Source organism: Cladophialophora carrionii (genome assembly GCF_000365165.1).
Source record: "Cladophialophora carrionii CBS 160.54 unplaced genomic scaffold supercont1.11, whole genome shotgun sequence".
NCBI classification, from domain to species: Eukaryota; Fungi; Ascomycota; class Eurotiomycetes; order Chaetothyriales; family Herpotrichiellaceae; genus Cladophialophora; species Cladophialophora carrionii.
The window spans coordinates 552,787-565,974 of record NW_008481818.1 but is presented as its reverse complement, the minus strand read 5'-3'; the positions used below and the strand labels follow the sequence as shown (position 1 = coordinate 565,974).

At 51.8% G+C, this 13,188-nt stretch overlaps 5 protein-coding genes across 5 annotated transcripts; 3 read left to right on the top strand and 2 right to left on the bottom strand.

Annotated features, from left to right (window-relative positions):
- Positions 1 to 839: 839 nt before the first annotated feature.
- On the bottom strand, positions 840 to 1,873 carry G647_09924 (uncharacterized protein; the record flags this gene model as incomplete). Its single annotated transcript, XM_008725916.1, has 2 exons — positions 840 to 1,028; positions 1,076 to 1,873. 2 exons carry the CDS (start codon positions 1,871 to 1,873, stop codon positions 840 to 842), a joined length of 987 nt encoding a protein of 328 aa, XP_008724138.1.
- A 977-nt stretch (positions 1,874 to 2,850) lies between these two features.
- G647_09923 (uncharacterized protein) lies at positions 2,851 to 4,143 on the bottom strand (the record flags this gene model as incomplete). The annotated part of the gene is made up of 1 exon (XM_008725915.1): positions 2,851 to 4,143. One exon carries the CDS (start codon positions 4,141 to 4,143, stop codon positions 2,851 to 2,853), a length of 1,293 nt encoding a protein of 430 aa, XP_008724137.1.
- A 2,149-nt stretch (positions 4,144 to 6,292) lies between these two features.
- Positions 6,293 to 8,548, top strand: G647_09922 (uncharacterized protein; the record flags this gene model as incomplete). The annotated part of the gene is made up of 5 exons (XM_008725914.1): positions 6,293 to 6,492; positions 6,554 to 6,882; positions 6,950 to 7,168; positions 7,225 to 8,038; positions 8,200 to 8,548. 5 exons carry the CDS (start codon positions 6,293 to 6,295, stop codon positions 8,546 to 8,548), a joined length of 1,911 nt encoding a protein of 636 aa, XP_008724136.1.
- Positions 8,549 to 9,579: 1,031 nt separating this feature from the next.
- On the top strand, positions 9,580 to 10,326 carry G647_09921 (uncharacterized protein; the record flags this gene model as incomplete). The annotated part of the gene is made up of 3 exons (XM_008725913.1): positions 9,580 to 9,640; positions 9,711 to 9,809; positions 9,863 to 10,326. 3 exons carry the CDS (start codon positions 9,580 to 9,582, stop codon positions 10,324 to 10,326), a joined length of 624 nt encoding a protein of 207 aa, XP_008724135.1.
- Positions 10,327 to 11,756: 1,430 nt separating this feature from the next.
- Positions 11,757 to 12,212, top strand: G647_09920 (uncharacterized protein; the record flags this gene model as incomplete). Its single annotated transcript, XM_008725912.1, has 1 exon — positions 11,757 to 12,212. The coding sequence occupies one exon, from the start codon at positions 11,757 to 11,759 to the stop codon at positions 12,210 to 12,212; it is 456 nt and encodes a 151-aa protein (XP_008724134.1).
- Positions 12,213 to 13,188: the final 976 nt, after the last annotated feature.

Sequence of the window (13,188 nt, the reverse complement as noted above, 5' to 3'; positions counted from 1 at the left end):
GGTCGCTACCTTCAGGGACAGTCTTAGGATGCTTGTTCATTTGCCAAGCATATACTTTTAAAGTCATCTGAGTGGGTGTTCCACATCATATCGGTGAGGAGAATGGATGGCTAACAAAACCGTGGACTCCAGCTTGAACAGCTCATTGTTAGGCTACGACGAAGCCGAGTCGTTTTACGCGGGTCCCTGTGTTCGGAGGTTTGTATTCCCGTTCCGGTAGCACAGAAACCTTACCACATAAGGAAGGAACAGGGCCGTACGCCTCTCTTTACATGGCGGACCGCCTTGAAGGGACGTCCAGCCGGAAGCCATTACCCGTGTGGAGGGCTGCACGAAGCTGGACCCTGGTTGTCTCCCTTGTCAGCACCTGGCTTTGGTTCAAGTACCAAAGCAAATCACGGATACCTTGGGAACGACTGTCTGGGAAAAATCGATGTTCAGCCATCCGAGATCGTATGTCGGCTTCATCCTAGAGTAGCCCGAAGACTACTATCTCTGGATAGGTACATGAGTTCCTCACGAGACGCTCAGCTCAAATTAGAGCGCTTTCGGTGAAATTCTTTGCATGTGAAATGCTCTCTGTCAGAGCCAGTTTAGCATACCAGTCGAAATCCGGAAGTGGTTGGTGCGGGATCCAACGTGTTGGTCTTCTGATCCATTCAGTCTCGCTGTTCACTCAAACTCAACGACTAGCAGTCGTGGCTGGGTCTCTCATATCTCCCGTGAGGTCAGTTATCCTCACCTCAAGCCTTGGGTCGAAAGAAGTTTTTCGAAGGGACCTCTGCCTTGGGTGGCCTTCAACAGCTGTTCCCCTCGACCATCGCTTGGTCCGTCACTTATCAGAGTATTCGCCCCCCGCCCACCGTAATGATTGCATCAGCCATGTTCTTATTTCCACGAGTCTGCAACGGCGGTCCCACGACTCTGCCTTTTTGTTTGCCATCCACCGTAAGCATTCGAGCGTAGATTCCCAGGCTTAGAGCTGTCTGGCTGAATTTGAGCAAGATGCGAAATGGGGACGCACTAAGCTTTCGTATGAAAAGCAGATGATCATGATGAGAACGGCGTATCTCACCCAGGCTGTCAGCAGGAACTTGAAGGAAGTCGACAAAGCGACCGTCCCTAGGCGCACGGCGTTGCTAGGCAGGTCGTGTTTCTGAAGTCGTTCGTTGGGAGGATCATGCTTGGACGAGGAAGGTTCAGGAGGTTTGACTGACTGGTCAATGAGCGGCGTGATATCACTCTGCTCGACGGCCCCAGTTTGTGGTTGTCGGTTGTCAGTGCCTTCCACTACGTCCTCATGCTGGTTCTCATCTCGGTCCTCAGGTAGATCACTAAATGCTTCTGCACTCGGGCTGTGCGAGATATTTGTCCCATCATCGTGATCACCATCATCATGAGAAGCAGCAGCAGTATAGCCCAGGCCCGAGAGATGAACATCCAGTGTGGAGCGGTCTTGATCGGTATAACCAAGAGACTTGACACAGAAGATGGCCATGTGCATGACGAACTGTTTCCCGTCAATCTCAAAGTCACCATTGCGCATGACATCGCGCAAGCTTACTCCAGCTGCAAGGTTGAGGAGTGCCTGATGGAACTGGTCGTATCTGTCGAAGGGCGTGTGGGGGCCGAGGTTCTCTGGTGGTCGGATTCCGTAAGGGTAGATTGCTTTCAGGTCTTGTTCTGGGAGGGACCGGAAATAATCTAGCTCTTCACTGCTAAATGGCCCATCCCAGTCGATATCGATTGCAGGTCCTGGTTCTCCAGCGGCGTAAGAGCTGGAAGTAGTGTATTCGTGCAATGTCTCCTCTGGAGAGCAGTCATCGCTGATGGGGAGGAACTCCTGCTCCCGAGCATGCTCGCGGCAGTTCATTGTGTCGCGTAATCCGGCGGAAGGTAGGATACTGTGGATGGAAAGAGCTGTCGTGTAGATGGGACTTCCTTCTCAGAAGCGTTGAGGATCCAGATCGGACTTGTCAAAGTCATGCCTTGGTTGGAACAGTCGCAGTCCTTCAGAAGAAATAGAAAGGACGTTCCTGTCCATGCCGTGGTGACATCCCTTATTGCTTCCTGTCACTAACCCTGCAGCGAGAGGCAGTTGGTTGCCTGCCCGAGGCACTTCACTATGACCATGGTGAACCGGGGTGACTTTGATGCAGTCAACAATCCCAGCCTTACAGCATAAGCCGCAGTGCACGTGTATCACCAATCAAATAAGTAAACAACAATAGTTGGAATGCCCTTGCAAGTTTCAGAGCCGTGAACTTGGTACTGCGGCCAAACGACCCAACATCCCAAGTAGATCTTGCCCTGGCACACTCCTTTACGAAGACGACTTCCCAAGCCATCGTATCGTACAACCTTCCGATCCCTCTTGACCACATTTATGAGCTCTTCGTCCGAGCCCGTTGCCCTGTCGGATGCGCAATAAAACCGCCCAGCGTCGCGACATCACCATGACACCGATGCTCAACTTCCTTGACACAAGCAACGGGCCGCTCGCAGTCGAGACCGAGCTAAATAGGAACAAAACTACTGATAGCTGAAGAAGGGAAGGGGCAGAGTCCGATGGGAGAAGCTTGGGAAATTCCGTTTGCATTGGACCGATAAGCCTACAGGGTAAGTCCTCATAATTGCTCATCGCGGAATCGTACATGCTTCTTTTGCTGACTTTGACATATAGGATTGGGGAATGACTGCGGACACATACCTGGTAAATCACTTACCCAGGCTTCTCCCCCTGACGCCACCGATGTTGGTCTGCTGGCCATTCCGGTCGAAGCGACCACTTGACATATCCCTCTGACTGCACCATTTACCATCGTTGAAAAAAGTCCTTTGGCTTTCCTTTCATGAACGTGTCCTCGCATAGATCTGTACACACAGAACCATAGCGAGAACCAGTGCAATCATTCTCGCACAACCACCAAGGGTGTTCAGGATATTGATGAGACTGAACCCTGACGTCTGCAGCTCGGACATCAAGACCCCAAGAAGTCTGCCGACGATAGTAGCTAGCGATGCGAAGATTGCTGTGCGGATACCCATAAGAAACGTTGCCATCCTAGATGGTTGCGCAGTCAGTGGTGATGGTACCAGTGCTATGCTCTCGCTTGCCGGAGTGGTTTGGACAGGGAGTGCAGCAGGGGCGTTGCGGCGCCAGAATCCTAGGCCGGCTGGCCGTCTGCAGCAAGTTGAGGTATCATGCTCTCCCTGTTGTATTAGCTGTTGGTACATCGCTGGCTCTTTCTCAAGACTCTCAAGAGCATCGTGATACACGGATAATCCTTCATCCTGCTGATGCCCGTCCACCGCAAAGTCGTGTGGGGTGGCCATTTCTTTGATTCTTGCCCATGGACCTTCCTCTACTGCGTCGGACTGGTGATGATGGGTTGTTCTTTCTTCCTGGAATGGATCTCCTCGCCTATGAGTGACATCCGCATCGGTCACATGCGGGCTTATACCTCCGCTCTGTGGAAACCCGCCGTCCGAGGATGCTGAATTTGAAGCATAGAACGTTCGGATCTCTTCCTCCACAATACTCGGCGTGTCTCGAACAGCCACCGTACAGCGTGCAATTTTGTGGATCAGTTCTTGCAGTATGAGGTTCATTATTTGGGCGACGTCAGCTGCTTCGATTCCGGCAGCGATCAGTCGTGCTGATATATCTAGAAGGACATGTTGGTGACTTCGACGTCGGCTATGAAAATGCCTCTTAGAGCTTCCATCCCCAGTTGCGACCTGTTGAAGAGGTGTATAGCGCGGACTGTCTGATCTTGTAGTTTGAAGCGCGGCAGGCGCGGACACGTTGCGGTATTGCCCCCTCAACGTAAGCGGTTCCGGGACGAGTGCTGGATCCAGGGCAGACTCGTATATCTCCCTGGCTGTTAGTGCGTTCGTGACCCGTCTGGCAGTATTTACGAGGAAAGGTGGCTGCGACTGATGGCAATCCGAGTCCTCTTTCAACACCGAATGCTGCATCGCATCTTGAACCTGCGTCACGCTTTGAGATGTTCTCTGTTTCTTCATGGAGATCTCAAGGCTTGGTGCTTGGAACGGTGTTCGGGAAAACTTTTGACAATTTGGACGTACGATCATGGACATCGCAGAGCTATCGCCGTTGAGTCTGATAATTGTCGACATGTTGGCGATGCTGGCTTGGCTTCGGCTGCCTGGCCAGAGCTGGCTTCGAAATTGTCGCGGCTGGGTTGGAGACTGCGCCCAGGTCATCAGATGTGAGTCTGAAGATCTGTGGTGAGAAGATGTGGATTGGGAAGGATGAGGGCCTGTTCGAAAGCTGGTAGGCTTGAGAAGAAGCAGCTCCAAGGCAGCCACAACAGGTCTGCCATCAGGCAGTTATTCAAAAATGAAAGTGAATTATCCGTGCAAATGGTAGAGGCAGTTCAATGCCGGACTGTGACGGATGAGGCAGCCAATGCGTCATCCCCTCTCATCCTTGGGCATCATCGTCCGTTTCCGCAAAATAGAAATAAAAGCATCGTATTCGAGGTATAGCGCACATCGCGCGGTCTCCATACCCCTATGGCGATGTATTCTGGATGAAACTTCTTGGTGTCGAACTCGAAATCGACGAATACAATGAATTGAAAGCCTTTGTGAGGATCCCAGACAACGCTTTTTCGTAACCCGGGTGAATTACAATGGGCCTCATATCCACGTCTGACTGGCGCTAGCAACCAGACCCAGGCTCTGTCCAAGGGCATGAAATTCAGCAGGTCAGCTGCGTCAGATCCTTGAAGCTCAACGGTACCAACCAAGACGAGTTCATTCAGTCGTTGAGCTGCTCGCCGAAAGCTAGGAGAGAAGAGAAAGCCCAATGTGCAAAATCACAAATAGAGAACATCGAAAACAAAAGAGTGAAGGCACGGGGCTTGGACCAAAAGATCTCGAAGCCCTGGCCTTGTCGTATCGCGACTTGTCCTGGAGTCCCACTCCGGGATCACATCAAGGTGTGGGTGAAGCGATTGGCAGAGCTACAAGCGGTGCGCGGGGAGGTCGATGTACAGAAACACCCACAAGCCCACAGTCCTTGTGGTGAAAGTTGTGTGAGAAGTCATGGAAGGAACAATGAAGCGAACTGCCAACGCCAGATTTACAAAGAATTCAAATGTTTGGGGAACTAAGCCGAGTCCGATTACGCGCTAGTCCCACATTACTAAGCAACTCTCGACGTGGTATCGCGAGCGTTTATCCAGAATGCCACGTGACTAGGGCTTGGCAAAACATGGGCATCAAGCCTTCAGCTTCCCGCTCACACTCACAACTACGACTGACGCTGTAATTGACCACCTTTGGTTCTATACCACGCATATGCATTGAACTGTATGAAGCTGCGGGAACGCTCTGGGCACTTGAATAGGCCAACAGGCGGATCTTTCTTACCTCTTTCGTCTTTTACCAGAAGCATCCGGTACCGGATACCTCGCCTGTTTGGAATGTATCCAGTAACCGGCTGGCTCAATAACGACAGCCTTCACATGTGTGCATGGCAAACGAGGCTGCGAAAATGGCATTGAATGCCTCGTATGAACCAGCTGAAGGTGATCCGGAATTGCCAGGAGACATTCTGGGTATCATTCTCTTTGCACTACGATCCTCGACACGGGGATCCAACAACCTCACGAGCGCCAGGAATGCCAGCCACGACAATCAACCACGTTCTGCCGTGCTGTAAAATTCCCTTACACCTCCGGATCTTTGTTCAGCCCTTCTGAGACATGTTCAACTTCTTGGCGCACTGCTTCTAGCTGTCCGATTTCTTGCCAACGTCGGGTCAAGACGGCGCTTTTCCCATGTGCATGAGCCAGCCACAAGCCAGATCTCGAAGATATGGTTGGCTCTGTGAAACGCAGATCACCGCAGCGGCCCAGCTGCGTGATATTTCACGTCCGAGGAGCATTTCTCAAGCTGCGGACTTGTGCTCCACATTGCGTGCTGCGAGAACCGCATAACGCAATCATGCCTACTCCACTACGTTCGCACGCGATTTCGGGTTCCAATGTCCACCACAGCATCTAGACAAGTAAGAAGGCTTGTCCTTGCCAATCAGAGCATAAGCAACGCTGAGTTTTCTTCGCCCAACAAGCACGAGTCCAGGCATGTCAGCACGCTTATCGATGATACCATCAACGCCAGTCTGCAAATCACGTGGGTTGCGGATGCGTACTGTCCTGGTATAAGAACCTCGAGAATATACGGCGGTACTCCGTCGAGATTCTCCTTGTTGCCTCAATCCGGAGTTCTGTATTGTCGAGTTTACTAAAATTCCAAGATGGCTGTGGAGCTTCTCAGCCAAGCCGATGGCTATGGCATTATCGTTGGCCTTTCGGTGCTATTCTGCCTTATCATCGTCTTCGCTGTCCGCATCCAGAAGAGGTACATGTCAGAGGACAGTGATCAATCAGAAATGTTCATGGTTGCAAATCGTTCCGTGGGTACCGGATTGACGGCCTCGGCCGTCTTCTCGAGTTGGTAAGTTCAAAGGGTGGTGGTGATACAAAGTATATGTGTTGACATACGTGGCTTGATCAAGGATGTGGATCAATGAAAGTGTCTTTTCGGCGGCCTACACCTACAAGTTCGGAATCGCTCTTCCGGTCTGGTGGGCAAGCGGATTATCGTTCCAGATCGCCCTCATGGCCGTGCTCGGGATTATAGCGAAGCTGCGCGTACCGTACGCGCATACCTCGCTTGAGATCATCAAGCTGAGGTATGGAAAATATGCGCACTGGCTTTTCATCCTTCTGAATCTGGTCAACAATATTTTTGGCTGCGGTAGCATGATTCTTGCCGGGGCTCAGCTGGTGACCGGAATGACCGGAATGCACGTCGTTGCAGCTTGCATCTTGATTCCTGCAGGAGGTAAGTCATTCCAGGGCCGGTAGCATCAAGCTCATGCGAATGGATGCTGATCTCTGTATTTCTACAGTCGTCACCTATACGGCCGTTGGGGGCCTTAAAGCAACTTTCTTGACCGACTTCCTGCATACAACCATTGCTCTGATCCTCTTGATCTACTTCTCGCTAGCCGTCTTGACAAATGAACACATTGGCGGCGTCTCAGGCTTGTACGAGAAAGTCAAAGCCACGGAAGATTATATCCCCGGCAACTACAAAGGCTCGCTTTTGACTATGAAATCTAGGAGCTGTAAGACAGGTTTATTACTGCTACCTCAGGGAACCAAGCTAATGTATCTGGAACAGCCCTGATGTTTGGCCTGGTCCTCAAGTTCGGCAACCTTGCCTTAGTGCTCATGGACACAGCCTTCTGGCAGAAATCTTTCGCCTCGGAAGTGCACTCGGTTGTCCCAGCATACGACCTGGTGTCTGTTGTCATCATCGCCATACCTTGGTGTACCGGTACCATTATCGGCCTCAGTGCCCGAGCGATCGAGAACACTCCTGTTTGGTTCGACTATCCCAATACTCTGACACTCAAACAAGTCAACTCCGGTCTCGTAATGCCGTACGTGTTGAGGTCGTTACTCGGTACCGGCGCCACTGCTGGTCTGCTTGTACTCATCTTCATGGCCATCACCAGCACGGTGTCTTCGTCCATGATCGCGGTTAGCAGCATCATCTCTCTCGACTTCTTCCGGACTTACATCAACCCACATGCGTCGGACCGCAAAACGCTTCAAGTGAGCCATTGGGGTGTAGTCTTCCACGGTTGCTTTATGGCTGGATTTGCAATCATGCTCGAGTACGCCGGCGCGACGAACAACTGGTCCACCTACTTCCGACCTATCGTGGCATGCCCGGGCATTCTACCGATGATTCTAACGCTTCTATGGTCGAGGCAAACGAAATTGGCGGCCATCCTGGCTCCTATCCTTGGCCTTCTGTCTGGTCTTGCAACTTGGCTTTCCCTGTCCTGGGCGTGGTCTGGGGCGATCAACATCCAAACCACCCAGGCACAGGTGCCAGGTCTGTACGCCGCGATCGTCTCTTTCTTCTCCCCGGCTCTCTATTCTGTCATCATATCTTTGGCCTGGCCGAGCCGTTTCGACTGGCGCGAGTTTCTGACAATCGACCTGATCGAAGACACAAGCCAACCGAGCAGCTCTCTGGTATCCAAAGTACCCAGCAGCGAAGCTGTGAATGAGACGCCTCAGGGAAATACCAGCTCCGAAAAGGACCCTACCTCACCGCGGCAGAAGAGAGCGGCTCACCAAAGAGTCCCAGTAGAAGCCCACATCCACCAGCTCACAAAATGAACGCTCGAACCCCCCTCGACCAAGTCGTTCACCCATTCGACGAAGCGACTATCCGGCACATTAAAAAGTGGTTCAAGATTGCCAGCATCTACTTTGTCGTCAATGTCTTGGTCACCGTCGTCCTCTGGCCATTGCCACTGTACCGAGACTATATCTTCACAAGGGCATTTTTCGACGGATGGGTCTCCGTGGCCATTATCTGGCATTTCGCCGCCATGTTCGCCGTCATTGTGTATCCGTGCTATGACGGCCGACATGCTATTGCCCGTGCGGTTCGTGGAATGGTCAAGGACTTGAAAAACAGGAGATGAGATTAGATGGTATACTGACTCTTAGAAATACCTTATCCCGGAGGAGAGACAACCGGGGCAATAGATGGCGGAACAAAGGATAGATGATATTACGGATAATTGATATTATCTTAGATAGATAGAGCCTTCGAGCAATGCGCAATCGGTTGCCATGATACGAGGCTGCGCACCCCTGAGGTCTTGGCATCCATTTGCCTGTGTAGATGCCTTACCTGGAACGAAGCCTCTTCATTTTTTGCCTACACAAAGTGATCCTAACTGATTACTCCCCTTTGTGACCTTGCAAGCCAGCCCCACGCCCAGTGAATATCAGGTTTTACCAGCCTGCCTGACTCACCTAACCTGACAGAGGCCCTCGACCACGCTTTGTGTAAATCACTCTCCAGTCCTTCACTGCAACAGTGCTTCACGACTACTCTGACTAGATCTGCGCTACCCTATAACGTGAACGGTCCAAATCGTGAAGTCACACAAGAGCCAGTGTCGGTGACAGAGCTATCAGTACTCATAGTTGCTGTAGTCCAGCGATCTAGACCTGAAGATCATGATAATAAATGTCACTTAACTGAACCATTTGTCACTGCTTTACGGCACTTTTGGACATTTGACGAACTCAACTGCCTGAAGACTTCACCACGGGTCACAATTCAGCGAAGTGCGACCGTCAAAATCAGTTAGGTTGGCTTCACTTCACCAATATTTCCCTTGTTTGTCAGCTAAATAGAGTGACAAAGGATCGCGTCACGTCTATTTCTTGCTCCGGACCATGAAATTCACCACCTCTGGCTGTGAAGTGTACCAGGATTACCCCTTCGCGACAAGATTTTTATCTATATAAGACCTTCGCGCCCCGTAAACCCTATACCTCCTTCACATCCCACGTGATCGAATGTGATCGACTACGATCAGACTTCCGAGTCCTCATTATTCTTGTATATATATATCCCCTTCCCCCTCCTCCGCCATGAGCCTGTTCTCCCTTGTATCACAGTGCGCCACAATACCCGACCACTTGATACACCGACGACAACATGGGAAACCCAGAGCAACAGCAGGAGGAGACTGGCCCCATTGGCACTGCTCCGCTTCAGAGTGAGTTCGACAACATTCTCTCCCTTGAACGATTCTCTTCAGCCTGAGACCCTGACTGACATGCAAACAGCACGGGATCAACGATCGTCTGCCCCTGGAAGGGCAGGGCGGGGGACGGATGAACGCGGTGAACGGCTCACATCAATTGGTGCCTTGGAGGATGCTTGCAGTGAGTGCAAACACACTCGTATTACTTTGGCACCGCTGACATAATTTGAATAGATCCACCACCGTTCAGAAGACCTCGTGCCGTCCTTCGACCCCCTCCTGCAGCAATACGATCAGGCAATCCAAGGCCCGTGTCAAGCGCCTTGCGCGGAGAAGAGGCTCTACGCAAGATGGGAACGGACAACCTCGGCAATGCCGAAGGTTCACCGTCCATCAACAACACTGAAAGAGCTTCTTCTTCAGCCAATGTCCTACCTCCGGAGCTCGAGGGAGACGACGAGCCGACACTGTTCGCCGAGCCTTGGTTCGTTCAAGACGGCGCACGGAGCTCTAGACAAGGCACCAAGCAGAACGCACAGCCAGGGTCGACCGAGGACACCACCCAAGCCAAGAAGCGGAGCGCACAGCCAGACTCGATCGAGGACAACCGCCAAGCCAAGAAGCAGGAACTCGAAGCTGCCGAGATACTCCAGGGGATGAAGTACTCCGCTCCGACCAAATACGCCCGAAAAGGCTAGCTGGAGACTCCTCCAAGACCTCAGCAACAGGTTCCGGAGCCACCTCTGGAAGGCCCAAGCGATGCCGGGTGGGGATATGGTTGTGAGGCGGTTTCATGGGAGTCGGGAAGCATGGTCATTGCGTGGGCTGGGCAGAGGCACCAAGGTCAAAGTCAGATTCGATTTGAAGGCGTTCAGATGGGACAGAGCGCGAATGAACCTCCGCCACACAGGGCAGGAATATTTGATTCAACGAGCACAGGCGACAGGCTTGGAAACAAGCTTCATCGGACGTCACACACAGATCAAGACACTTGCCCGAATTTTGATTCTCTTTTACACACAGTCCGTGCGACCTGAATACCCACGGCTATATTCAGTGCGAGATACAGCGATTAAATTCGCTCTGGCTCTCCGAACCTGCGACGGGCAAGCGATGATAGGCAGTGTAGGGATCGTCGCCTTCAATGTTCTTCCATTGTCTCTCACTCATTGACGTAAGCTTTCGGTAGAGTCGCCACGGAACGAACTAAACAGTCGTTGGTGTCGCTGATGTCCTACGCCCCAATATACCCGGAGTAAAGCATGATGGGAATGATGAATCACAAGTCTCCAGTTTCTACAGAGAGATACCAGTTGTTGGCTAAATAGGCCGAGATTGACTCAACACGTCGGAGAAGCTGGAGCAGTCGAGGCACAACAGCTCGCCGAAGTAATTATCGTAGATCTCCCTGGAAGCGGTAGCTTTTCGTCAAAGAGCCAAGACCATACTGTCTTGAAATGCAGTAGTCGAGATTCAAGTCTTGTGAACAAATGCTAAAGCTCACTCTACGTTGAACAGCAGGTCCATGGACGGACTGAAAAGGGACACAACTACTTTCAGCACGCCATTCGGCTACCGCTTGCTGCTTTGCCAGAGTATTCCGTCAGTGTGTACACAGAAGCATGTTTGCCCAACCAAAGCCACCCGGCCATATCGACACCGATTCAAAGTGAAAATGCGAATCCAGCGGAGTGGAATCCATCTTATATTCACTGATCTAAGATCTCCCGCCGTAGCCCGGAACTTCCAGCTGCCACTCCGATCTTATGCCAGACAAAGATGCCAACATTCCGATTTGTTCCATCCGACCACCTCAGACCGACGACAAAGGTCAAGACACAAAGCAAACTGTTCGCATCGCTTGACAGTGCTGAGGACCACAAACGCGTGAGGTAAACTGCTTGCTCTGTGCTGCGCTCAGCCGGCTGCATTTTATTTCCAGATCGGCATCCCCGAGCTGCCTTCCACTCGTCAAGATGGATAAACACCACGATACAAGTCCGTCCCTTCCCAGACCACACCTGTCATCTCCAAGACTAACCTTCCGTCAGAAGCTATTGTCATTCCATCAGACTCGACCGACGAAACATCGATAGTTCCCGAGGCAACAACCGCACACTACAACAGGATGGCAGTAGAGGCATGGATCGACACCGAAGCTCCCGAAGCAAACAACCCCGTCCATGACGAAGGGCACGCAGAGAGAAGAAACACAGACATGCGGCATCCTGCACCCGACCCTCCGGAATCGGACTTCGTCAACAACATATCAGCCGCTCTGCAGGTAAAGCGATTTGCAGACGGCGCGCTGAACGAGCTCGAGGTCATGCTTATGGTCTCGGAAGTCAATGCGGGACAGGACCCGTATATTGTGGCGGCCAAATACAGCGCCACGGTCACGGAAATGTTGCAAGCCTTGTCCAAGTTCGCGGCGGAGAAGTGGCAGATTGCCCAGAGTGCGCCGAAGACTGTTGTCGTTCTTGTCAGGGGTGGGAGCCAATTGGAAGTCGTCCGGGATGGGAAGGTCTTCAAGGACGCGGAGAAGACGCTGTTGGAAGTTGGACTCAAGCCTGCGGGTCCGTGAGTTGGCGATGCATGCTGACGGGATAGATCTGGGGAAGAATTTGTGTATATTCGTGTTCGTTCAAGAGAGGGGTATTTTACGGCAGCGGTAGACCGATAGAAAGATGTACAACCAGCAGTCTAACTTTGTACCTGGTCGGTGATGGCAGATCAAAATAGAGGATCATGGGAGTAATCATTGTCTACGAGGATGGAAGTGAATACGACTTATGGATGTACTCGCAGATCAGGGCGACATAGTATGGAAGTTTCCCTCAGATTCATCGGCAATGGTGTGCTCCCTTTCCTCAGTTACTTTTTCATGATCCTTGATCGCCTCGGCCTCCTGGGGACGCAGCGTGGACCTCAGAGACCTAAAGAGGTGGAGGCATCTTCTCAGTGCCTCAGCTTATCGGCCTCCAACACACGGTCTATATTCTCCTTGACTTGGATAGAACTTCGACAAGGTATTCGATCCTGCCGTCAGCTTCATTGATTGCCACTCCTTGAAATCAACTTTGAGCCCCAGTCAAGACGGGCTCGGGGAGTGCAACGGACGATGGCATGTCTTATTAGGTACCTGATTTACTCTCACCTGTGCATCTCATCCACGGGCCAAACGCACAGGGTCATGCACAATGGGGCCAACAAATGTCCGAGTGCAGTCCCATACTGGAAACTTGAGTTAACTGCTTAGCGAGTCGTCTGAGAAGAACTTCAAATCGTATCAAGACCGTCCAGCAGGTCAGGATTTCTTCCATATCGGCATCGAGCACCTCTTACGATCAAGTACGCTGGATGCCTCCACCTGTGCTCGAGGCGCAGAATTTTGATGCTGGTAATAGCTTGTAGCATCCGTTAACCCGGATTCCTTGGGAAAGATCAGCCTGCAAACACAGAGGCTCGACCACCAACGGTAGAGGTTCTGACAAGACGCAAGACGAAAGCTGGGGACGCATTGCCGTCGCGTAGAATTACTCCCTCCAGCCTCGTTGTCC